This window comes from Poeciliopsis prolifica, unplaced genomic scaffold (genome assembly GCF_027474105.1).
Source record: "Poeciliopsis prolifica strain line A6 unplaced genomic scaffold, Auburn_PproV2 SCAFFOLD053, whole genome shotgun sequence".
Classification (NCBI taxonomy): domain Eukaryota; kingdom Metazoa; phylum Chordata; class Actinopteri; order Cyprinodontiformes; family Poeciliidae; genus Poeciliopsis; species Poeciliopsis prolifica.
In genome coordinates this window covers 3,714,759-3,740,379 of record NW_026562428.1, presented here as the reverse complement: position 1 = coordinate 3,740,379, position 25,621 = coordinate 3,714,759, and the positions used below count along the sequence as shown (strand labels likewise).

Genomic DNA, 25,621 nt, shown 5'->3' with positions numbered 1-25,621 from the left:
GCGCATGCGCACGTCTGCGGCATTTGTGCGCATGACGGAATTAATTTCAAATTCTGGCGCACAAAAAATGTCACGCTGTGTGTTTCTCTTGTTGGGAATCCTTATTGAAGGTAAGATTAGAACATTTTTGTTTTTTCACAGCCTTCTGCTAAAATGCAGCAGCTGCGCACAGCTTGTTAAAGATGATTTAACTTGTGAATTTTGCTCCTGCTGAAATGAAAGTAAACAGCTCACACATCGTATTTGGAGCTGCTCTCATTTTTTTGTTGTTCTTTTTTTTTGCAGTCATGCTGCACAAACTTCTATTATATGTTATAAATATATAACGGCGTGATCGCCTTCGTGCAGGTGTGGTGGCTGTGATCCAAACCCAGCAGACCGTGATGGCAGCGGTGGGAGACCAGGCCTCTCTGAGCTGTCAACTCTCTAAAACCAAAGATGTCCTCCAGGTCACCTGGCAGAAGGTCGTTCCTGGTGGAGAGAAGAACCTCGCCACCTACACCAAGAAGTTTGGCTCCAGAGTGAGTGCAGGTCTGGAGGAGAAGATGGATTTCCAGTATGAGTCTCTGCAGAGCTGCTCCATGGTGATCAGGAGGGTGACGGGTCAGGATGAAGGCTGCTACCGATGTTTGTTCAACTCTTATTCTGAAGGAGCACTGATAGGCTGGACCTGCTTAAAACTCTGTGGTGAGTGAAGAGCAGCAGAACGTCTGCAGATGGTTAACTCTCCTCTGGATGATGTAACATCATGTCTGTTCTCTCCACAGAGCTGCATGGACCCTTCATTGATGTCAGCAGATCAACTCTCCTCCAGGGTCGGTGGGTGACCTGTTCAGCCACAGGTCAACCTGCTCCCATTGTAACACTGACTGTTCTCCATCAGAACCTCAGCTTCTCTCACTACAACACCAGCAAAGTGATCAACACCAACGGTACCATCACTTCCACCACTACAGCTCTGCTCTCAGCTCTCAGCAACACACAGGTTGGATGTTCAGTATCACTGGACTCTGCTGCTGTCAGAGAGCTGCTGGTCATCGTTCCTGGATTCACAGAGACGTCTGAATATGGTGAGGAACTTTCTGTAACTCTCTGTTTATAGACTGATGATCAGTTTGAGGTTCTCAAGTTGGCTTTCTTTGACAGAGCTGCAGAAACAATCTAGTGTACGTGTTGACAAGACTGACGAGTCTCAAGGTCTGAGTAAGTTTTCTTGTGTAAAAGTTTGATTTCTGTTTTCTGTGTTGATCCATCAAACATTTCTATTCTTTTTCTCACAGAAATCCCCTTGATCCTTGGAGTTGTTGCTGTCATAGTTGTGACTTGTTTCGCTGTTGCATTCATCGCCTTCTGGAGACATAAAAATGTCCATTACAGGTAATTTCCTTTCATTTTTAATCAGTGCCACATAAAAACCTCTTAAATTCTGATGACTTTTCTGTTCACAGAGACGATGAGAATAACAAAACACCGTTGAGACCAGAACCATCAGACAGGTGAGAACATTTTGTAATAGAACAAACATTTGCTGTTTGAGTTTCATCTTGTTCATTTTCAACCTAATAAAGGTTTTAAGATTAAGATTTCACCTCCGTTTGGTCAGTTTATGAAGTGATTCCACAGTGGTGCTTTTTATTCATTATATAAATTGATATAATCTGAATATTTTGGTTGCATATTTTACATTTTAAAGCTTTTTCTCAATGCAGAGAACAATGAAATGATGCTTTTATAATATCATATTATGTTATGCTTCCTGCATGGGCAGGTCTCCTTTGGGAATGAAACTAACTTATGCAGGATCTTATCAGATTTATATTGATATTTACTTGTTTTAATATTCTACATTTTTTCTACAGGAACAAAACACCTTCAATGAAACTGACGAATGAGGTTAAACAGCGACATTCTGCCAAGAAAAGTCCAGAAAGCAACAATCTCACAAGATTTCCTTCAGTGGCAAAAAAACTGGATCTTTGACAAGAGCATCTAAGATCCAGTTGATCGTTCAACTGAATGGATCCCTTTTGGAAATCAATTTGTTGGATGAACTACACACTGTGCTCCTGTGTTTGTATTCCCTTTCAATTCATATAAAGAACTTTGAATTGTCTTTTTGCTGTAAATATTCTATGGAAATAAAAGTTGAATGTAGATCTGTTCTGTACCTTCTCTTTTTATTGACTTTTGTTGTCCTAAAGAAAATGAATGCATTGTGTATGCTCACTTAAAGCTTACATTCAAACATTTCCTATATTTTGTATTTTTTTATATTTATAGTCTATATATTTTGTTTGCACGCTCTAATCAGAGAATCTCTGGGTGTGTCTTTCAAAACAAAACTGCTTCTGAAAAGAAAAGGACAAAAACAAACAGAGTGATGAACCTGGAGAGTTACGTCACACATTTACATAGGCTCAGCAGTTGTCACGTGACTCTTGACACACCTGTCTGTTTCCGCCCTGCTTGAGATAAAGCAGAAAATCAAGAAGTGAAGATTTTAAGAACAGCAAAATGTTTCCTCCTGTTTTAACCTGCTGCTTTTTATTCACTGTCATCCTTCAAACTGGTGAGAACTAATTTGTTTTAAGCAGAGAAGTTGAACTTTTTCAGGTTTTCTTCAGTTTTGGTCATTTTTACAGCGGGTGGATTTGATGTTGAACACATTTATTGAGTGGCTTCAACACAGTAATTTGATGTCTATTATTCCTCGTTTACAAACTAACAAACGAGACTTACGATACTTGACTTAATGTAATTAATGAACAATTTATAATAATAATCTATTAGGGAGCATTTTGTGGTTTAATTTGAAATGGCATAGCATTTAGTCCGAGAAGTGGAAAGAATTGTATTTTATTTTTTATATTTCTTCAATTCACATGGCTTTAATTTAAATTGAAATTGCTTTGTTAATAATATAAATAATATGATCTGAAGTTCCCACATTTTTGAGGTTTAGTAATCTGATTATGACCCATTTTATTGAGAAAGTTTGAGAGGAACTATAAAGAACAGACACTTATTAAAAGCTTTATTCCTTCCAGGTCACTTTGCTGTAATAGAAACACAGGAGACTGTCTGGGCAGCAGTGGGAGACCAGGCCTCTCTGAGCTGTCGGCTCACTGAGGATAAAAATGTTCTCCAGATCACCTGGCAGAAAGTTCTTCAGAGTGGAGAGAAGAACCTCGCCACCTACACCAAGAAGTTTGGCTCCAGAGTGAGTGCAGGTCTGGAGGGGAAGATGGATTTTCAGTATGAGACTCTGCAGAAATGCTCCATGGTGATCAGGAAGGTGACGTATCAGGATGAAGGCTGCTACCGATGTTTGTTCAACACCTATCCTGATGGAGCGCTGATAGGCTGGACCTGCTTAAAACTCTGTGGTGAGTGAAGAGCAGCAGAACGTCTGCAGATGGTTAACTCTCCTCTGGATGATGTAACATCATGTCTGTTCTCTGCACAGAGCTGCATGGACCCTTCATTGATGTCAGCAGATCAGATTCTCCTCCAGGGTCGGTGGTGACCTGTTCAGCCACAGGTCGACCTGTTCCCATTGTAACACTGACTGTTCTCCATCAGAACCTCAGCTTCTCTCACTACAACACCAGCAGAGTGATCAACACCAACGGTACCATCACATCCACCACCACAGCTCTGCTGTCAGCTCTCAATACCACACAGGTTGGATGTTCAGTATCACTGGACTCTGCTGCTGTCAGAGAGCTGCTGGTCATCGTTCCTGGACTCACAGATTCATCTGATGATGGTGAGAAAGACTAACATTTATAGACTGATGATCTGTTTGTGATTCTGATCCATGAGCTTTTCTCACCAGGTTTGGATGTGGATTCTGGTTCAAGTAATATTATTGTTGGTAAGTTCAGGCTGAGGTTTCAGTTTTTACATTTATGTTGTTGAACTGATCACATCAACATGTGTTTCTGTTTCTCTAAAGGTTTGTCTTTGTTGGCTGTGTTGGTGCTTTTGGTCTGTGTTGCTGCTTTCATCTTTGTGTGGCTCAGAAAAATGGCAGACAAAAGGTACTGCTGTTCCAGATTATATCACCTCAGTAAATGTCTCCATCAGTTGATGAATGTTTGTGTGATTAAAATATATTTGTATCACACAGGAAGAATGATCATGCATTGAACATGTTGGAGTAAGACCCTTTTTAAAATCATTCCTCATTGCCATCCATATTTTTTCTGCTTTGGCGTAAACGTTGCTATGAACCATATTCATGCTGTGATAGAGCGGCGCCAAAGTAATTGCATAAAAAACATTGCTAGTCTGAATTTGTTTGTAATTTAACAGCATGTGTAAGAGATCTGATAACATTTATTTGTTTTAAGTGATAAAATATAACTCGTAGAACTTGGCAGTGGTAAACTTGAGTTTAAATGTTTTCACTCAATAGAACATTAGTGCTGTTGTGACATTTAATAAAAATTTCATGTTTTTTTCATGCTGTAATGTTTTAAAACCACTTTGCAGAGAATACCTGTTTAACTGCTATAAGAATAAAGAAGAGCAGGAGGACACGACAGGACAGAACAGGACAAACATCAGGTTGGTATCATATTAAATGGAACCAGGATTAACCACTTAATAGCCATTTAATCACAACTGAATATATTTTTATCACACAGGGAAAGTGAAGATGCATCAAATATCGACTCTCTGTAAGGCTTTTATTGTTATTCCTCATTTACAGCAGACTTTATTCTGCTTTCTCTTGTTTGCAACATTTTCAAATATTAACCTACTTTTACATTTACTACTATCTCAATTTTATTTGAATTTCAAGCATTTTAGATTTTTGTAACCTTCAATTTTAGAACATTTAATCTGTCATTATGTCTTCTTCTCATCTGATGTGTTCATCAGATTTAGCTCACTTTGGTTCAAATGCATAAAAACAAATGGCAAAAGAAACAAACAATAGCACAAAATAATATATTTTCTGTTCTTGTTTTCAGTGTTTCAGACCCTCTTGTGGTACCCACGAAAGTGGAAGACATCGTAGTGCCTCCATCATGTCGACGACGCCACCGCAACAAAGAGCAGCCGTCATCAGACGAACCAAGAGAAAAATCTGAATTTGAAAGTAAAAAACGTATTTGGACTATTTTGTGGTGGAAGCGATGAAACAGCCTCACCTGAGCTCAAAGGCTGTGGGAAAAGAAGTTCTTGTGAAGTCAGGCTGCCTGGTCAGATGTTTCCTGGACGTCCTGGAGGAACGAAGTTTCTCAGCTGGTCTGAGGATTTTGGATTCCTCAAAAGGAGCGACGCCTCCACGACATAACCCAGAACTAATGATGGATGCAATGGATGATTTAATAATTTCAACAAATGGTTGATTTTTTTATTAGTTAAATCATAAATTTCATTTTATCTCATTTAAAATAAAAACAACTTCCTTTATGGAGAACTTTTGTTCCCCTTTGTATTCTCAAACAGTTTTCATTTGTAGTTGTACTCTTTCATAGCCATAAATACAACATTTACTTTTGCTTAATTTAATATATTATAGAACTGCATATCAGTTTATTTTGATTAGTATGTAGTTATTCTGCTGAATTATGGAATTAAATATTTTGGTAGAAGGCATGAAGGAGTGATTTATTAACATTTTCTGATTGCAGGTTATGAATAAATGCTCAGTTTATTTGAAACATTTGCTGTAATATCTGGAAAATGGAAATGAAACAAACATGCTCATGTTCAAAATAGTGCAAGGCAGAAATCAACACCTGTGACAAAAACACATAACCATAAAGGTTTAAGGAACGACCCAATAGTAATTGGTCTTAACTACTTTTCCCACAAATCACATATTATAATATAACATTCTGTGTGTGTGTGATGATGTTCTCTTTAAAATGTAATAATCTCAATTTTTCTTCTTTCCAGTATTTCTAGAACTATGGGGTTTGCTGTCATTGTTGGCTACCAGACTGAAAATGATTGAAAAATCAGCCAAAGTCCAACAAGTCCCTCTAAAATATATTCTGAAAAAGCTGTTAAGACAAAATTGAACGTTTGCAATAAAGTCAAACTCACTGGTACAAACCATGAATACATCAAAGTTCATTTCAATACTGTGAGCTTGTGACTTGAGATAAATCCTGAGGAGTTCAAGTTTTTCCACAGAGTGAAAAAGAAGACTGAACCTTGTGAACGACACGGTTGGTCGAAACATTTTAATACACTTTTCATTTCTCCCATTCATTCAACCAGGTCAAAAGTACAGTTTTGTTATTTGTAGACAGGAATGTGCTTCTGATGATGTAACTTGAACTCAGAGGTTTTTTGTATTTGTCAAATATAGAACAGTAACTGAGTCAGAAATATTCTTAAAAATAATAAAATCCTTTTCAGATTAGGGGAAAAACATGTGCTTCTAAAGCTCATTACTGCCATCATTTTGTTCACAGAGAGGATGTTCAGTGTTAAGATGCATTCAGTTTGAAAGAAATGCGACTCAAAAACTGAACAAATGGTTTCCAAGACGTATTTTCAGTTAGGCTATTAAAATAAACTGTCCAAATATCTTTCTGCTTTTCTTTAAAATTAAACAAGTGGAGTCAAAACCTTCTGATTTGTTTTTAATATAAAGATTGAAAAACTTGATGCAACATTTTTTTCGTTTTTTTTTTTTTACTTAATTGAAATGCAAAGTTTGAAATAATAAGATCCAAATATTGTTTTATGTAGTCATTTTTTATTTAAAAGAATATGACAGAATTATTCAACAAATCTGTTTTTGTTACTCCAGGGTTAGCAGGCTGGCTCTTCCAGTAAACTCAGCTTGTTGCTTCAATTTGTTGACCCAATTAAGCCAAATCCATGTAAAAGCTGTTGATGTTACTTCCACCACTACAGCTCTGCTCTCAGCTCTCAGCAACACACAGGTTGGATGTTCAGTATCACTGGACTCTGCTGCTTCCAGAGATCTGCTGGTCACCATTCCTGGATTCACAGAGACGTCTGATGATGGTGAGGAACTTTCTGTAACTCTCTGTTTATAGACTGATGATCAGTTTGAGGTTCTCGAGTTGGCTTTCTTTGACAGAGCTGCAGAAACAATCTAGTGTACGTGTTGACAAGACTGACGAGTCTCAAGGTCTGAGTAAGTTTTCTTGTGTAAAAGTTTGATTTCTGTTTTCTGTGTTGATCCATCAAACATTTCTCTTCTTTTTCTCACAGAAATTCCCTTGATCCTTGTATTTATTGTTGTCATAGCTTTGACTTGTTCCGTTGTTGCATTCATCGCCTTCCGGAGACATAAAAATGTCCATTACAGGTCACCATACAGGTCTTTCATTTTTAATCGGTGCCAAGTTAAAATCTCTTAAATTCTGATGACTTTTTTGTTCACAGAGACAATGAGAATAACAAAACACAGTTGAGACCAGAACCATCAGACAGGTGAGAACATTTTGCAAGAGAACAGACATTTGCTGTTTGAGTTTCATCTTGTTCATTCTCAATCTTAAAACCTTTATTAGGTTAAGATTTCACCTCCGTTTGGTCAGTTTATGAAGTGATTCCATAGTGGTGCTTTCTATTCCTCATATACAGTGTAAATTGATATAAGCTGAATATTTTGGTTGCATATTTTACATTTTAAAGCTTTTTCTCAATGCAGAGAACAATGAAATGATGCTTTTATAATATCATATTATGTTATGCTTCCTGCATGGGCAGGTCTCCTTTGGGAATGAAACTAATCTTATCAGATTTATATTGATATTTACTTGTTTTAATATTCTACATTTTTTCTACAGGAACAAAACCATTTCAATGAAACTGACTAATGAGGTTAAACAGCGACATTCTACCAAGAAAAGTCCAGCAAGAAACAACCTCACAAGATTTCCTTCAGTGGCAAAAAAACTGTTTAAATGACAGATTGACAAGATCATTAAAGATCCAGTAGATCATTCAAAATGCCTGAAAAATGAATGGATCCCTTTTGGTTGGATAAACTAAACACTGTGCTCCTGTGTTTGTATTTTATTCTAATTCATATAAAGAAGTTTGAATTGTCCTCATGCTGTAAATATTCTATGTAAATAAAATCACCTCAAGATGTATGTAGATCTGTTCTCTACCTTTTCTTTTATTGACGTTTGTTGTCCTAAAGGAAAGGAATGCATTTTGCATGATTAGTTTAAGCTTATTTTCCAACATTTCCAATATTTTGTATTTTTTTATATGTGTAGTCTATATATCTTGTTTGTACGCTCTAATCAGAGAATCTTTGGGTGTGTCTTTAAAAACAAAACTGCTTCTGAAAAGAAATAAAACCTTGTAACCTTCAGTTTTAGAACATTTAATCCATCATTATGTCTTCTTCTCATCTGATGTGTTCATCAGATTCAACTCACTTTGGTTGAAATGGCAAAAGAAACAAACAATAGCACAAAATAATATATTCTCTGTTGTTGTTTTCAGTGTTTCAGACCCTCTTGTGGTACCCACGAAACTGGAAGACCTCGTAGAGCCTCCATTATGTCGACGACGCCACTGCAACAAAGAGCAGCCGTCATCAGACGAACCAAGAGAAAAATCTGAATTTGAAAGTAAAAAACGTATTTGGACTATTTTGTGGTGGAAGCGATGAAACAGCCTCACCTGAGCTCAAAGGCTGTGGGAAAAGAAGTTCTTGTGAAGTCAGGCTGCCTGGTCAGATGTTCGCTGGACGTCCTGGAGGAACGAAGTTTCTCAGCTGGTCTGAGGATTTTGGATTCCTCAAAAGGAGCGACGCCTCCATGACCTGACTATAGATTAATGATGGATACAATGGATGATTTAATAATTTCAACACATGGTTGATTTTTTTTTTTTTTTTTAATATTTATGTAATTTAAAGTAAAAACAAATTCCTTTGTGGAGAATTGTCTTTGTTTTAATTTCCACTTTGTATTCTCAAACAATTTTCATTTATAGTCATACTGTTTCATAGCCATAAATAAGGCATTTTATATCAATATATCATAGAATTTTATATCAGTTTATTTAAACAGGTAAGCATTTAAAATACAAAATTAAAAGTTTGCAAATAAGTCAGACTCACTGGTACAAAACATGAATACATCAAAGTTCATTTCAATACTGTGAGCTTGTGACTTGAGATAAATCCTGAGGAGTTCAAGTTTTTAAGCCATGGAGTGAAAAAGGAGACAAAGTGTGAACGACACGGTTGGTCGAAACATTTTAATACACTTTTCATTTCTCCCAATCATTCAACCAGATCAAAAGTACAGTTTTGTTATTTATAGACAGGAATGTGCTTCTGATGATGTAACTTGAACTCAGAGGTATTTGTATTTTTGTATTTGTCAAATATAGAACAGTAACCAAGTCAGAAATATTCTTAAAAATAATAAAATCCTTTTCAGATTATGGGAAAAATATGTGCTTTTGAAGCTCGTTCCTTCCATCATTTTGTTCACAAAGAATGTTCGGTGTTAAGATGCATTCAGTTTGAAAGAAATGCCACTCAAAAACTGAACAAATGGTTTCCAAGACGTATTTTTAGTTATTAAAATAAACTGTCCAAATATCTTTCTGCTTTTCTTTAAAATTGAACAAGGAGAGTCAAAACCTTCTGATTTGCTTTTTATATAAAGTTTGAAAAACTTGGTACAACATTATTTTCTTTTTTGACTTAATTGCAATGCAAAGTTTGAAATAAGATCCAAATATTGTGTCATGTAGTCCTTTTTTATTTAAAAGAATATGACAAAAGAATTATTCAACAAATCTGTTTTTGTTACTCCAGGGTTAGCAGGCTGCCTCTTCCAGTAAAATCAGCTTGTTGCTTCAATTTATTGACCCAATTAAGCCAAATCCATGTTACAGCTGTTGACGTTTTTTCTTGTCTCATTTTTAATTCAACACCTGGCGACGCAATGACGTCACGCGCACACGTATGCAATTGAGCAGCTCTGGTTCTGTAAACTTTCTGCCAGAAAGCTTCTGACAACAATGCAACGCGCTGCAGTCACCAGCTGCCTTTTAATTTGCAGCTTCCTTCAAGCAGGTGAGGAGAAATGAACAATTTGTGTTTTTCATTCGATGCAACGACTTATTTCGTCAACTTTTTTGTCGAAATGTCCCGAAATGTGTGAAATGCTTGACGTCGAAGTGAGTTACACGACGACAAAACACTAAATTATCAACAATTTATTGGTAATATTTGAAGCATTGGTGCAGGTGATGCTCAGGAAGTTTGGGGAAGAAAATAAATAAATCAAGACTTCCGTATTTTTACTAAAACAAGAATGGTGTTGAATTCGTGTTGTGACCGGAAGTAGTAACGACAACGAGCCACTTTACTACTTATAATTATTGTAAAAAAAAATTTTAATAATTATTATAATTGTAAAAGTTGAACAGAAATTGTTTTGACTAAACGTTACGCTGTTATGTCATCAGTGACGCAGGTAGAGAGCGTTTCCTGTTTACGTTTTTTACGGTGAAGCCTCACAGTGTCAGTGTTTTCTGTTGGAGTTTTTCGTTATAAAACAAACAAAGTTGTGCTTAGTTATCAAAGTAAAAGAGAAATTATTCATGACCGCAAACGAGGAAGAATGGCAGCATATGAGTTACTGTGTCATCTATTTCGGAGGGAGAATTCATTAAGCATTGTCTTATTTTCGAATTATATCAAAGTTTTGTCATTATTATTATTTTATGTTTGTTTTCTTCTTAGTAGTTCTTTTTTTCTCTGACATTTTGTACGCCCTAGATAATTTGAATATTTGGTTTCGTTTTTATTTTAATACTACAGCATAAAATAAGGAAGTAGAGGTTAAATGTTAAAATTGCAGATATATAAATATTTCTAGTCCATCAGGAAATGCAAACTCATCTTTAGGTTACTGATGTGTACAAGTGTCCATTTTATTGGCCAGAACTTTTTGCAGGGATTTGCAACTCCAGGCCTCCTGCAACGTTTATATGTGTCTCCATTTCAACACACCTGAGTCAAATACGTGGTCATAAGCAGGACTCTGGAGAACTTGACTGTACTTAGGAAGTGATTCAGTGATTTGATTCAGCTGTGTTGTTCCAGGGAGATGTCTTAGAGTCATAGGACACCGGTCCTCAAGGACCAGAATTGCCCACCCCTGATTTAGAGCCTTAATTCTGGAAACTTTTCTTTCAGGTCACTTTGCTGTAATAGAAACACAGGAGACTGTCTGGGCAGCAGTGGGAGACCAGGCCTCTCTGAGCTGTCGGCTCACTGAGGATAAAGATGTTCTCCAGATCACCTGGCAGAAGGTCGGCCCTGGTGGAGAGAAGAACCTCGCCACCTACACCAAGAAGTTTGGTTCTAGAGTGAGTTCTGATCTGGAGGGGAAAATGGATTTCCAGTATGAGTCTGTGCAGAGATGCTCCATGGTGATCAGGAAGGTGACTCATCAGGATGAAGGCTGCTACCGATGTTTGTTCAACACCTATCCTGAAGGAGCGCTGATAGGCTGGACCTGCTTAAAACTCTGTGGTGAGTGAAGAGCAGCAGAACGTCTGCAGATGGTTAACTCTCCTCTGGATGATGTAACATCATGTCTGTTCTCTCCACAGAGCTGCTTGGACCCTTCATTGATGTCAGCAGATCAGACTCTCCTCCAGGGTCGGTGGTGACCTGTTCAGCCACAGGTCGACCTGTTCCCATTGTAACACTGACTGTTCTCCATCAGAACCTCAGCTTCTCTCACTACAACACCAGCAGAGTGATCAACACCAACGGTACCATCACTTCCACCATCACAGCTCTGCTCTCAGCTCTTAATACCACACAGGTTGGATGTTCAGTATCACTAGACTCTGCTGCTCTCAGAGAGCTGCTGGTCATCGTTCCTGGACTCACAGATTTATCTGATGGTAAGAAACTTTTTTAATAACTAAGAAGTCATTAACCTCCTGTGCCTTGAATAAGTTGTCAACTCCACGAGACTGCAGCTGTGGCTACAATCGGCGAATGGAAGATTTGTAACAAAAAATAGGTTTTAGATGTTGTAATCACTGCAAAGGTCAGACTGATGGTCTCTCTGTGGTTCTGATTTTTGGACAGGTTTGGATGAAGACTTTGAGTCTGATCGTAAGGACGTAGGTAAGCTCAGAATCAGGTGTTGGAGTATTTTTATTCATTCAGAAATGTCGCTAAAATCTAATAATTGTTTGTTTTGTGTTCCACAAGGTCTGCTTGTAGCTATTGCAATGGGATCATTTGTTCTTCTCTTTTGCATTTTTGGGTGTTTATCCATGTTGTGGTTCAAAAAATCGCATCAGAACAGGTAACAATTTTCAACTTCATCGTTTTTGTCAATATTTTTGTTTTTCCTCATTCTTAAATTCTCCTTGTATCACACAGAAAGAAGAAAAACCGTACAGAACCATTTACAAATAACCAGTAAGAGTCTTACTTGTTTTTTTATATCCCTAATATCACATTTGATTCACAGAATAATGACATATTTATCTTTCTTTGTGTTCATTTGTAAAAGTTTCTGATCTCAATCTGTTTTTGGTCTCTTTTTAAGGTCTGAAGAGTATCAGATACCTGAGAAGAATGACAACAAGAAGACAGGTACCCTGATTAACAGACAAAGTAGCTCCCAGCAGTCACCAACATCACCAACACCTGATGTAGAAAGCTGTTCACTTGAGGGTTTGAAACTACATAAAAAACTAACTGCCAAGAAATCTTTGTAATATAATGATCTCTTGACTTGTGTTTTAATGTTTAATGCAAGATGTTTTCTCATTTCCTGAAAAGTTTCTCCTTTATAGATTGTTTCTGTCAGTCGGCAGCCATGTTGCCTCTTTAACCGTTGGCTTCAATGAAGCTCATCCACATTTCCTGCATGCAGTCGATTAATTATGGAGCAAAATCGGTCACCGTAGAAAAAAACCCACAATTTATTCTTTTTGCAACTTGCTACATTCTTACTGGAGCTGTGTAGTTACAATAGAGGTAAACATTGTTCACTATAGTTTTGTTTTGCTACTGTGACATAAGCAAAACAAAACTGTAGTGAACTGATATACTGATTCTACTGATATTATCTTAAATAATATCAGTAGAAGCTGAAACGGATGGTTGAAGCATTGTTATTAGTGTATGTCTGTATGTTGATACTAAAAACCATCATTACCTCATTTTCTCCCACTAGTTTGAGGTTGTCAGACCTCAACAGTTTGACAACCTCAAGCTGTGGATGTCGTCAGTTTTTATATATATATGTGTACAGAGAGAGACCATTTGTGTTAAAATAGGGTGTTTATGGTTTTCCTTAAAACTAAATGGAAAGTCATACAATTTTACAAATGTAAATTATCACACGAACATACTAAGATGCAAAGTGAGTTTGTTTTTTCTATGTTTTAATAAATCTTTGTAATACAAACAGAAACCTGTTTACTTCGTCAATTAGTGGCTCGTGTTCAATTTTACACAAGAGAAATGCATGTGCTAAATGAGCCGAGTGAGTAACATGTCAACCTTTACCTAGTTATTGCTGTAAACAAAACTGATTTTGAGTTGCTTGAACTATGAAAAAATAACACAGCAGCTGGATTAGATATGCATTTTTTATATTCTAGAGGAAGACGGTTTTCATCTGCTGCTCCAAAGCAATTAAATTAGTTTTCTGCTATTTTGTGAACTTTTTAAGAACAATAAGCAAGTGGATATTCCCAAAGCCTGTGTAAGTGCTCTGTGGTTTTGCTGCTTCATTTTCTTATGGGATTTTTGTTCTGACACAGAAGAAATGCATAAAATAAAGTAACGACTTCATTGATATTAACATCAAAAATTACACATCTGCCTCTTAATTTGAACAGTGAAAGCATAACAGAAAGTTCAGGAATTACTTTTTGCTTTTTCCGACTATTCTCTGCTTTGATGGGGTAAGTTTCATGGGGTAATTTTTTTTAAAAAAAATAGCAAAATAGAAAACACATTTTTCATCAAGCTGCATTTCTCATATTGAGACTGAGGGTGGCAGCATGTAGTTTCAGCAGTTCGCCACCAGATGGCGCATCGATCATGATGAGCTCTTCTGACGAGCCAACGACAGTCCAGCGACTTTACGGCCGTTGAACAACGAGGACCGTTTTATCTGTCAAAAAGGTAAATATAAATTATTCACTCTGTTATAGAGATGTTGATGTCGACAGCTGCATACATATTTGGGGAAAGTTGACTGTTTATCCCTGACAATTTTGTGGTTAAATGTAATTTGTGTTCGTTTCAGTAAGCTAATATTTAGAGCCAAGCTAGCATCATAGAATGAACGGTTCCGCTAACGGGATTTAAACAGGGATAGTAACTAGTTACATCTGCTCCGTTACATTTATTTGTAACTTTTTTTGGGTAAATTACTTTTAGGAGTATTTTAACTTGAATAATTTTTTAAATAATTTTACTGAAAGAAGACCAATCTTGTTTTAAACATAAAATCACTGACACACACCTGTGGTTTTGGCTAGTAGCATAATTTTACATTGAAAGGAGATTAATATTTTTTGCCTAGTTTTGTTACTCTGCAATTCTGGTATGAATTGTTTTAATTTTCATCTTAAAAATACCAGAAAGTCCACTTTAGGTTTGCATTTTGGTATATCTGATGCAATTTTTAAATATGAAATGTTTTGATCAGTTACTCTGAACTTGAGTAGATTTAACTTTTCACTTGAGCAAAAAAAGTATTTTGTGGTACATAATTGTTTGTTTTGTGTTACAGAAGTTGGGGAAGGTGAGATAAATTATTTGAGCAATGTTATTGATACTTCTTTATATAGGGCAAGTGCAATTTAGCACTGTAACAGTGGCTGAACAGATCACTGGCTGTGTTTCAGGTGTGAAACCAACCGGGTCAGAGGATGTGTGGACCGGTCCTGCCCCTGTGCCTCCTGCTGTGGATCCTACCAGCAACACAAGGCATGTTTCACCTCCAGGAGGGTTTTCATACTGTTATACTGGTTTTATGAGAACATCAGACATAAACATGATTATTTATTTAAATAATATCAAATATGTTATGCTTCCTGCCTGGGTAGGTCTCCTTTGGGAATGAAACTAACCTCTGCAGGATCTTATCAGATTTATATTGATATTTACTTGTTTTAATATTCTACATTTTTTCTACAGGAACAAAACCATTTCAATTAAACTGACTAATGAGGTTAAACAGCGACATTCTACCAAGAAAAGTCCAGCAAGAAACAACCTCACAAGATTTCCTTCAGTGGCAAAAAAACTGTTTAGATGACAGATTGACAAGATCATTAAAGATCCAGTAGATCATTCAAAATGCCTGAAAAATGAATGGGTCCCTCTTGGTTGGATAAACTAAACACTGTGCTCCTGTGTTTGTATTCCATTCTAATTCATATAAAGAAGTTTGAATTGTCCTCATGCTGTAAATATTCTATGTAAATAAAATCACCTCAAGATGTATGTAGATCTGTTCTGTGCCTTCTCTTTTTATTCATTTTTGTTGTCCTAAAGGAAAGGAATGCATTTTGCATGATTAGTTTAAGCTTATTTTCCAACATTTCCTTTATTTATTATATGTATAGTCTATATATCTTGTTTGTACGCTCTAATCAGAGAATCTTTGGGTGTGTCTTTAAAAACAAAACTGCTTCTGAAAAGAAAATAAAAGGACAAAAACAGAGTGGTGAATCTGGAGAGATACGTCACACCCTTACATAGGCTCAGAAGTTGTCACGTGACTTTTGTCTCACCTGTTTGAAATAAACCAGAAAAACAGGAAGTGAAGATTTTAAGAAAAGCAAAATGTTTCCTCCTGTTTTAACCTGCTGCTTTTCATTCACCGTCATCCTTCAAACCGGTGAGAACTGATTTGTTTTAAGCAGAGAAGTTAAACTTTCCGACGTTTTCAGGTTTTCTTCAGTTTTCGATTTGATGTTAAACACATTTATTGAATTGCGACAACATAGTAATTTGATGTCGACATTTATTTGTTCTCGTTTACAAACTAACGCGAAATTTTGCCAAACGAGACTTGCGCTACTTGACTGAATGAAATTAATGAACAATTAAAAATAATGATAATCTATAAGGGAGCATTTTACGGTTTAATTTGAAATGGCATAGCATTTAGTCCGAAAAGTGTAAAGAATTGTATTTTATTTTACTTTTTTATATTTCTTCAATTCACATGAGTTTAAATTGAAATTTTAATAATATCAATAATATGATCTGAAGTTCTCACGTTTTTTAGGTTTAATCTGATTCTGACCCATTTTATTGAGAAAGTTTGAGAGGAACTAGAAAGAACAGACAATTATTAAAAGCTTTATTCCTTCCAGGTCACTTTGCTGTAATAGAGACACAGGAGACTGTCTGGGCAGCAGTGGGAGACCAGGCCTCTCTGAGCTGTCAGCTCACTGAGGATAAAGATGTTCTCCAGATCACATGGCAGAAAGTTTTTCACAGTGGAGAGAAGAACCTCACCACCTACACCAAGAAGTTTGGTTCTAGAGTGAGTTCTGATCTGGAGGGGAAAATGGATTTCCAGTATGAGTCTGTGCAGAGATGCTCCATGGTGATCAGGAAGGTGACTCATCAGGATGAAGGCTGCTACCGATGTTTGTTCAACACCTATCCTGATGGAGCGCTGATAGGCTGGACCTGCTTAAAACTCTGTGGTGAGTGAAGAGCAGCAGAACGTCTGCAGATGGTTAACTCTCCTCTGGATGATGTAACATCATGTCTGTTCTCTCCACAGAGCTGCTTGGACCCTTCATTGATGTCAGCAGATCAGACTCTCCTCCAGGGTCGGTGGTGACCTGTTCAGCCACAGGTCAACCTGCTCCCATTGTATCACTGACTGTTCTCCATCAGAACCTCAGCTTCTCTCACTACAACACCAGCAGAGTGATCAACACCAACGGTACCATCACATCCACCAATATTAAGATTTGACAGCTCTGCTGTCAAATCTTAATACCACACAGGTTGGATGTTCAGTGTTACTGGACTGCTGCTCTCAGAGAGCTGCTGGTCATCGTTCCTGGATTCACAGGTTCATCTGATGATGGTGAGAAAGACTAACATTTATAGACTGATGATCTGTTTGTGATTCTGATCCATGAGCTTTTCTCACCAGGTTTGGATGTGGATTCTGGTTCAAGTAATATTATTGTTGGTAAGTTCAGGCTGAGGTTTCAGTTTTTACCTTTATGTTGTTGAGCTGATCACATCAACATGTGTTTCTGTTTCTCTAAAGGATTGTCTTTGTTGGTGCTTTTGGTCTGTGTTGCTGCTTTCATCTTTGTGTGGCTCAGAAAAATGGCAGACAAAAGGTACTGCTGTTCCAGATTATATCACCTCAGTAAATGTCTCCATCAGTTGATGAATGTTTGTGTGATTAAAATATATTTGTATCACACAGGAAGAATGATCATGCATTGAACATGTTGGAGTAAGACCCTTTTTAAAATCATTCCTCATTGCCATCCATATTTTTTCTGCTTTGGCTTTTTCTGCTATGAACCATATTCATGCTGTGATAGAGCGGTGCCAAAGTAATTGCATAAAAAACATTGCTAGTCTGAATTTGTTTGTAATTTAACAGCATGTGTAAGAGATCTGATAACATTTATTTGTTTTAAGTGATAAAATATAATTAGTAGAGCTTGGCAGTGGTAAACTTGAGTTTAAATGTTTTCACTCAATAGAACATTAGTGCTGTTGTGACATTTAATAAAAATGTCATGTTTTTTTCATGCTGTAATGTTTTAAATCACTTTGCAAAAACGACCTGCTTGAATTCCGCAAGAATAAAGAAGAGCAGGAGGACACGACAGGACAGAACAGGACAAACATCAGGTTGGTATAATATTAAATGGAACCAGGATTAACCACTTAATAGCCATTTAATCACAACTGAATATATTTTTTATCACACAGGGAAAGTGAAGATGCATCAAATATCGACTCTCTGTAAGGCTTTTATTGTTATTCCTCATTTACAGCAGACTTTATTCTGCTTTCTCTTGTTTGCAACATTTTCAAATATTAACCTACTTTTACATTTACTACTATCTCAATTTTATTTGAATTTCAAGCACTAAAGATTTTTGTAACCTTCAGTTTCAGAACATTTAATCTGTCATTATGTCTTCTTCTCATCTGATGTGTTCATCAGATTCAACTCACTTTGGTTGAAATGGCAAAAGAAACAAACAATAGCACAAAATAATATATTTTCTGTTCTTGTTTTCAGTGTTTCAGAACCTCTTGTGGTACCCACGAAAGTGGAAGACATCGTAGAGCCTCAACCAGGCCCAAAACTCCGCCGGAACAAAGAGCAGCAGTCATCAGACGAACCAAGAGAAAATTCTGAATTTGAAAATGTTAACCACAAAAAAACTAACTGAGCAATTAGTTTGAGGTGGAAGCGATGAAACAGCCTCACCTGAGCTCAAAGGCTGTGGGAAAAGAAGTTCTTGTGAAGTCAGGCTGCCTGGTCAGATGTTCGCTGGACGTCCTGGAGGAACGAAGTTTCTCAGCTGGTCTGAGGATTTTGGATTCCTCAAAAGGAGCAACGCCTCCACGACATAACCCAGAACTAATGATGGATGCAATGGATGATTTAATAATTTCAACACATGGTTGATTTTTTTTTTTTATATATATTTATTTCATTTAAAGTAAAAACAAATTCCTTTGTGGATAATTGTCTTTGTTTTAATTTCCACTTTGTATTCTCAAACAATTTTCATTTATAGTCATACTGTTTCATAGCCATAAATAAGGCATTTTATATCAATATATCATAGAATTTTATATCATTTTATTTAAGCAGGTAAGCATTTAAAAGACAAAACTAAAAGTTTGCAATAAAGTCAGACTCACTGGTACAAAACATGAATACATCAAAGTTCATTTCAATACTGTGAGCTTGTGACTTGAGATAAATCCTGAGGAGTTCAAGTTTTTAAGCCACAGAGTGAAAAAGAAGACTGAACCTTGTGAACGACACGGTTGGTCAAAACATTTTAATACACTTTTCATTTCTCCCATTCATTCAACCAGGTCAAAAGTACAGTTTTGTTATTTATAAACAGGAATGTGGTTCTGATGATGTAACTTGAACTCAGAGATTTTTGTATTTGTCAAATATAGAACAGTAACCGAGTCAGAAATATTCTTAAATATAATGAATTCCTTTTCAGATTAGGGGAAAAATATGTGTTTTTGAAGCTCATTACTGCCATCATTTTGTTCACAGAGAGGATGTTCAGTGTTAAGATGCATTCAGTTTGAAAGAAATGCGACTCAAAAACTGAACAAATGGTTTCCAAGACGTATTTTCAGTTATTAAAATAAACTGTCCAAATATCTTTCTGCTTTTCTTTAAAATTGAACAAGTAGAGTCAAAACCTGCTGATTTGCTTTTTATATAAAGTTTGAAAAACTTGGTGCAACATTTTTTTCTTTTTTGACTTAATTGCAATGCAAAGTTTGAAATAAGATCCAAATATTGTGTCATGTAGTCCTTTTTTATTTAAAAAAATATGACAAAAGAATTATTCAACAAATCTGTTTTTGTTACTCCAGGGTTAGCAGGCTGCCTCTTCCAGTAAAAGCTTGTTGCTTCAATTTATTGACCCAATTAAGCCAAATCCATGTTACAGCTGTTGACGTTTTTTCTTGTCTCATTTTTAATTCAACACCTGGCGACGCAATGACGTCACGCGCACACCTATGGAATTGCGAGGCTGTGGTTCTGTAAACTTTCTGACAGAAAGCTTCTGACAACAATGCAACGCGCTGCAGTCACCAGCTGCCTTTTAATTTGCAGCTTCCTTCAAGCAGGTGAGGAGAAATGAACAATTTGTGTTTTTCATTCGATGCAACGACTTATTTCGTCAACTTTTTTGTCGAAATGTCCCGAAATGTGTGAAATGCTGGACGTCGAAGTGAGTTACACGACGACAAAACACTAAATTATCAACAATTTATTGGTAATATTTGAAGCATTGGTGCAGGTGATGCTCAGGAAGTTTGGGGAAGAAAATAAATAAATCAAGACTTCCGTATTTTTACTAAAACAAGAATGGTGTTGAATTCGTGTTGTGACCGGAAGTAGTGACGACAACGAGCCACTTTACTACTTATAATTATTGTAAAAAAAGGTTAATAATTATTATAATTGTAAAAGTTGAACAGAAATTGTTTTGACTAAACGTTACGCTGTTATGTCATCAGTCATGACGCAGGTAGAGAGCGTTTCCTGTTTACGTTTTTTACGGTGAAGCCTCACCGTGTCAGTGTTTTCTGTTGGAGTTTTTCGTTATAAAACAAAACAAAGTTGTGCTTAGTTATCAAAGTAAAAGAGAAATTATTCATGACCGCAAACGAGGAAGAATGGCAGCATATGAGTTACTGTGTCATCTATTTCGGAGGGAGGATTCATTAAGCATTGTCTTATTTTCGAATTAGATATCAAAGTTTTGTCATTATTATTATTTTATGTTTGTTTTCTTCTTAGTAGTTCTTTTTTTCTCTGACATTTTGTACGCCCTAGATAATTTGAATATTTGGTTTCGTTTTTATTTTAATACTACAGCATAAAATAAGGAAGTAGAGGTTAAATGTTAAAATTGCAGATATATAAATATTTCTAGTCCATCAGGAAATGCAAACTCATCTTTAGGTTACTGATGTGTGTCCATTTTATTGGCCAGAACTTTTTGCAGGGATTTGCAACTCCAGGCCTCCTGCAACGTTTAGATGTGTCTCCATTTCAACACACCTGAGTCAAATACGTGGTCATAAGCAGGACTCTGGAGAACTTGACTGTACTTAGGAAGTGATTCAGTGATTTGATTCAGCTGTGTTGTTCCAGGGAGATGTCTTAGAGTCATAGGACACCTGTCCTTAAGGACCAGAATTGCCCACCCTTGATTTAGAGCCTTAATTCTGGAAACTTTTCTTTCAGGTCACTTTGCTGTAATAGAAACACAGGAGACTGTCTGGGCAGCAGTGGGAGACCAGGCCTCTCTGAGCTGTCGGCTCACTGAGGATAAAGATGTTCTCCAGGTCACCTGGCAGAAGGTCGGCCCTGGTGGAGAGAAGATCCTCGCTACCTACACCAAGAAGTTTGGTTCTAGAGTGAGTTCTGATCTGGAGGGGAAAATGGATTTCCAGTATGAGTCTGTGCAGAGATGCTCCATGGTGATCAGGAAGGTGACGGGTCAGGATGAAGGCTGCTACCGATGTTTGTTCAACACCTATCCTGATGGAGCACTGATAGGCTGGACCTGCTTAAAACTCTGTGGTGAGTGAAGAGCAGCAGAACGTCTGCAGATGGTTAACTCTCCTCTGGATGATGTAACATCATGTCTGTTCTCTCCACAGAGCTGCATGGACCCTTCATTGATGTCAGCAGATCAGACTCTCCTCCAGGGTCGGTGGTGACCTGTTCAGCCACAGGTCGACCTGTTCCCATTGTAACACTGACTGTTCTCCATCAGAACCTCAGCTTCTCCCAGTATAACACCAGCAGAGTGATCAACATCAACGGTACTGTTACTTTCACCACCACAGCTCTGCTGTCAAATCTTAATACCACACAGGTTGGATGTTCAGTGTTACTGGACTGCTGCTCTCAGAGAGCAACTTGTCACCGCTCCTGGACTCACAGATTCATCTGATGGTAAGAAATTTTTTTAATAACTAAGAAGTCATTAACCTCCTGTGCCTTGAATAAGTTGTCAACTCCACGAGACTGCAGCTGTGGCTACAAACGGCGAATGGAAGATTTGTAACAAAAAATAGGTTTTAGATATTGCAATCACTGCAAAGGTCAGACTGATGGTCTCTCTGTGGTTCTGATTTTTGGACAGGTTTGGATGAAGACTTTGAGTCTGATCGTAAGGACGTAGGTAAGCTCAGAATCAGGTGTTGGAGTATTTTTATTCATTCAGAAATGTCGCTAAAATCTAATAATTGTTTGTTTTGTGTTCCACAAGGTCTGCTTGTAGCTATTGCAATGGGATCATTTGTTCTTCTCTTTTGCATTTTTGGGTGTTTATCCATGTTGTGGTTCAAAAAATCGCATCAGAACAGGTAACAATTTTCAGCTTCATTGTTTTGTCAATAATATTTTTGTTTTTCCTCATTCTTAAATTCTCCTTGTATCACACAGAAAGAAGAAAAACCGTACAGAACCATTTACAAATAACCAGTAAGAGTCTTACTTGTTTTTTTTATATTCCTGATATCACATTTCATCCACAGAATAATGACATATTTATCTTTCTTTGTGTTCATTTATAAAAGTTTCTGATCTCAATCTGTTTTTGGTTTCTTTTTAAGGTCTGAAGTGCATCAGATACCTGAAAAGAACGAAGACAAGAAGACAAACACCCTGATTAACAGACAAAGTAGCTGCTCGCAATCACCAACATCTAATATGGAAAGCTGTTCACTTGAGGGGATGAAGCCACATAAAAAACTAACCCCCAAGAAATCTGTGTAATATAATGACTTCTTGACTGGTCATTATATTTTAATGTTTAATGCAAGATGTTTTCTCATTTCCTGATAAGTATATCTTTTTTTGATTGTTTCTGTCAGTCGGCAGCCATGTTGCCTCTTTAACCGTTGGCTTCAATGAAGCTCATCCACATTTCCTGCATGCAGTCGATTAATTATGGAGCAAAATCGGTCACCGTAGAAAAAAACCCACAATTTATTCTTTTTGCAATTCCATACATGCTACATTCTTACTGGAGCTGTGTAGTTACAATAGAGGTGGCTCTGAAAACTGTTGGATTTTAATAAACATTGTTCACGATAGTTTTGTTTTGCTACTGTGACATAAGCAAAACAAAACTATAGTGAACTGAAAAACTATAGTGAACTGATTTCCTGATTCTACTGATATTATCTTAAATAATATCAGTAGAAGCTAAAACAGATGGTTAAAAGCCTTTATTATTACTGTATGTCTGTACTTTTTAGTATTTTGATACTAAAATCTATCAGAACTTCAGCTTCTCCCACTAGTTTGAGGTTGTCAGACCTCAACAGTTTGACAACCTCAAGCTGTCGACGTCAGTTTTTATATGTATATATGTGTACAGAGAGAGATCATTTGTGTTAAAGTGGGGTGTTTATGGTTTTCCTTCAAACTAAATTGAAAAGCATACAATTTTAAAAATGTAAATATTTGTAGATGAACATACTAAGATACAAAGGAAGTTTGTTTTTTCTATGTTTTAATAATCTTTTGCAATACAAACGGAAACCTGCTTATATAGTCATTTGAACATGTCACTGTTAAGTGACACATGTTCAATTTTACGCAAGAAAATGCATGTGCTAAATGAGCCGAGTGAGCAACATGTCAACCTTTTCCTCATTATTGCTGTAAACAAAACTGATTTTGAGTTGCTTGGTTTATGAAGAAATAACACAATAGCTGGATTTGATATGCATTTTTTATATCATAGAGCAAGACAGTTTTTATCTGCTGCTCCAAAACAATTAAATTAGTTTTCTACTATTTGTGAACATTTTAAGAAAAATAAACAAGTGGATATTCCCAAAGCCTGTGTAAGTGCTCTGTGGTTTTGCTGCTTCATTTTCTTACGAGATTTTTGTTCTGACACAGAAGAAATTCATAAAATAAAGTAACGACTTCATTGATATTAACATCAAAACTGACAAATCTGCCTCTTAATTTGAACAGTGAAGGCAGAACAGGAAGTTCAGGAATTACTTTTTGCTTTTACCGACTATTCTGTGCTGTGATGGGGTAAATTTCATGAGGTAATTAAAAAAAAAAGCAAAATAGAAAAGATATTTTTCACCAAGCTGCATTTCTCCGATTGAGACTGAGGGTGGCAGTAAGCATGTAGTTTCAGCAGTGCTCCACCAGATGGGGCATCGATCACATTGAGCTCTTCTGACGAGCCAACGACAGTTCAAGCGTCTTTACGGCCGTTGAACAACGAGGACCGTTTTATCTGCCAAAAAGGTAAATATAAATTATTCACTCAGTTATAGCGATGTTAATGTCTACAGCTGCACACAACTTTCCATATTTGGGGAAAGTTGACTGTTTATCCCTGAAAGTTTAGTGGTTAAATGTTATTTGTGTTCGTTTCAGTAAGCTAATATGTAGAGCCAAGCTAGCAGAATGAACGGTTCCGCTAACGGGATTTAAACAGGGATAGTAACTAGTTACATCTGCTCCGTTACATTTACTCGAGTAACTTTTTGGGGGTAAATTACTTTTAGGAGTATTTTAACTTGAATAATCTAATCTTGAATAAACTTTTTAGTAATTTTACTGAATTAAGTCCAAACTTGTTCTCAACATAAAATCACTGACACACACCTGTGGTTTTGGCTAGTCGCATAAGTTTTACATTGAAAGGAGATTAATATTTTTTGCCTAGTTTTGTTACTCTGTAATTCTGGTATGAATTGCTTTACTTTTCATCTTAAAAATACCAGAAAGTCCACTTCAGTTTTGCATTTTGGTCTATCTGATAATGCAATTTTTAAATATGAAATGTTTTGATCAGTTACTCTGAACTTGAGTAGATTTAACTTTTCACTTGAGGAAAAAAAGTATGTTGTGGTACATAATTGTTTGTTTTGTGTTCCAGAAGAAGTTGGGGAAGGTGAGATAAATTATTTGAGCAATGTTATTGATACTTCTTTATATAGGGCAAGTGCAATTTAGCACTGTAACAGTGGCTGAACAGATCACTGGCTGTGTTTCAGGTGTGAAACCAACCGGGTCAGAGGATGTGTGGACCGGTCCTCCCCCTGTGCGTCCTGCTGTGGATCCTACGAGCAACACAAGGCATGTTTCACCTCCAGGAGGGTTTTCATACTGTCATACTGGTTTTATGAGAACATCAGACATAAACATGATTATTTATTTACTAATCTATCAATTATTCTGACTATTCATTGGATTAAAAAATTGGCACGCTCTGCAGATTTTTCTGCTCATTTAAAACAGACGGAACCACTTAAACTTCATTTTTTGTTTTCTTTGTGCTCGTCTCTAAAGGAGTGCTTTTTAGTTGGTGAATAATTTAGCTTTAGCTTAAAAAGTATGCCCTGGTTATATATAACTGTTTCCTACAGGTGAAGAAGCTATGGTCCAAACCCAGCTGACTGTATCAACAGAAGTGGGAAAAGATGCCACTCTCCGCTGCCACCTCAAGGAAACTAAAGTTGTCACGCAGGTCACCTGGCAAAAGCTCTCGGGGAACACAGAGAAGAATATCTGCGCTTACAACGAGAAATTAGGTCCATCGGTGTATCCAGAATATAAAGATAAAGTTAAGTTCACGGAAGCTGGACTGCAGAAGAACTCCATAGTTATAAGGAAAGTCTCGGAGGAGGATGCAGGATGTTATCTGTGTCTGTTCGCCGCCTACCCTGATGGGAATCTGATAGGGAAAACCTGTCTGAAAGTTTATGGTGAGAAGCTCGTTGTTTGACGATCATTTGATGGTCGATGTGATTTAAACGTTTGTTTCATTTTCAGAGTCGTCTGAATTTTCCTCATCGTATGACAGAGGCGTCGGTAAG

At 36.8% G+C, this 25,621-nt stretch overlaps 3 protein-coding genes, 1 long non-coding RNA gene and 2 pseudogenes across 5 annotated transcripts; all 6 read left to right on the top strand.

The window, feature by feature from the left end:
• Positions 1 to 11: 11 nt before the first annotated feature.
• On the top strand, positions 12 to 2,154 carry LOC129378800 (OX-2 membrane glycoprotein-like). 2 transcript variants are annotated; one of them, XM_055059348.1, is made up of 7 exons: positions 12 to 110; positions 349 to 687; positions 768 to 1,070; positions 1,147 to 1,197; positions 1,281 to 1,377; positions 1,449 to 1,496; positions 1,860 to 2,154. In XM_055059348.1, the coding sequence occupies exons 1-7, from the start codon at positions 32 to 34 to the stop codon at positions 1,978 to 1,980; spliced, it is 1,038 nt and encodes a 345-aa protein (XP_054915323.1). In that variant the 5' UTR covers positions 12 to 31; the 3' UTR covers positions 1,981 to 2,154. The 2 variants fall into 2 exon arrangements, with proteins under 2 accessions (XP_054915323.1, XP_054915322.1); XM_055059347.1 differs by having other exon boundaries at positions 1,147 to 1,203.
• Positions 2,155 to 2,491: 337 nt separating this feature from the next.
• LOC129378757 (OX-2 membrane glycoprotein-like) lies at positions 2,492 to 5,327 on the top strand. Its single transcript, XM_055059246.1, has 9 exons — positions 2,492 to 2,569; positions 3,048 to 3,386; positions 3,467 to 3,769; positions 3,839 to 3,877; positions 3,959 to 4,043; positions 4,133 to 4,162; positions 4,498 to 4,572; positions 4,653 to 4,685; positions 4,983 to 5,327. The coding sequence occupies exons 1-9, from the start codon at positions 2,515 to 2,517 to the stop codon at positions 5,149 to 5,151; spliced, it is 1,128 nt and encodes a 375-aa protein (XP_054915221.1). The 5' UTR covers positions 2,492 to 2,514; the 3' UTR covers positions 5,152 to 5,327.
• A 4,632-nt stretch (positions 5,328 to 9,959) lies between these two features.
• Positions 9,960 to 15,481, top strand: LOC129378664 (OX-2 membrane glycoprotein-like). Its single transcript, XM_055059055.1, has 10 exons — positions 9,960 to 10,054; positions 11,183 to 11,521; positions 11,602 to 11,901; positions 12,092 to 12,130; positions 12,218 to 12,314; positions 12,392 to 12,432; positions 12,561 to 12,569; positions 14,766 to 14,777; positions 14,881 to 14,962; positions 15,173 to 15,481. Exons 1-10 carry the CDS (start codon positions 10,000 to 10,002, stop codon positions 15,291 to 15,293), a joined length of 1,095 nt encoding a protein of 364 aa, XP_054915030.1. The 5' UTR covers positions 9,960 to 9,999; the 3' UTR covers positions 15,294 to 15,481.
• On the top strand, positions 14,072 to 14,963 carry LOC129378659 (uncharacterized). Its single transcript, XR_008608069.1, has 2 exons — positions 14,072 to 14,152; positions 14,881 to 14,963. It is a non-coding gene; the product is annotated as an uncharacterized LOC129378659 (long non-coding RNA).
• Positions 15,482 to 15,796: 315 nt separating the features above from the next.
• LOC129378655 (OX-2 membrane glycoprotein-like) lies at positions 15,797 to 18,653 on the top strand (annotated as a pseudogene).
• Positions 18,654 to 19,777: 1,124 nt separating this feature from the next.
• On the top strand, positions 19,778 to 23,701 carry LOC129378653 (OX-2 membrane glycoprotein-like; annotated as a pseudogene).
• The last annotated feature ends 1,920 nt before the right edge of the window (positions 23,702 to 25,621 follow it).

What these genes read in the sequence shown, in the direction of transcription:
- LOC129378800 (XM_055059347.1), top strand. Translation starts at nt 32, where the DNA reads ATGACGGAATTAATTTCAAATTCTGGCGCACAAAAAATGTCACGCTGT. An exon ending in TGACGAGTCTCAAGGTCTGA is followed by an intron (nt 1,204 to 1,280) that starts GTAAGTTTTCTT and finishes TTTTTCTCACAG; the next exon opens with AAATCCCCTTGATCCTTGGA. An exon ending in AGACCAGAACCATCAGACAG is followed by an intron (nt 1,497 to 1,859) that starts GTGAGAACATTT and finishes TTTTTTCTACAG; the next exon opens with GAACAAAACACCTTCAATGA.
- LOC129378757 (XM_055059246.1), top strand. Translation starts at nt 2,515, where the DNA reads ATGTTTCCTCCTGTTTTAACCTGCTGCTTTTTATTCACTGTCATCCTT. An exon ending in TTCAAGTAATATTATTGTTG is followed by an intron (nt 3,878 to 3,958) that starts GTAAGTTCAGGC and finishes GTTTCTCTAAAG; the next exon opens with GTTTGTCTTTGTTGGCTGTG. An exon ending in GCATCAAATATCGACTCTCT is followed by an intron (nt 4,686 to 4,982) that starts GTAAGGCTTTTA and finishes TCTTGTTTTCAG; the next exon opens with TGTTTCAGACCCTCTTGTGG.
- LOC129378664 (XM_055059055.1), top strand. Translation starts at nt 10,000, where the DNA reads ATGCAACGCGCTGCAGTCACCAGCTGCCTTTTAATTTGCAGCTTCCTT. An exon ending in GACCTGCTTAAAACTCTGTG is followed by an intron (nt 11,522 to 11,601) that starts GTGAGTGAAGAG and finishes TTCTCTCCACAG; the next exon opens with AGCTGCTTGGACCCTTCATT. An exon ending in GTCTGATCGTAAGGACGTAG is followed by an intron (nt 12,131 to 12,217) that starts GTAAGCTCAGAA and finishes GTGTTCCACAAG; the next exon opens with GTCTGCTTGTAGCTATTGCA.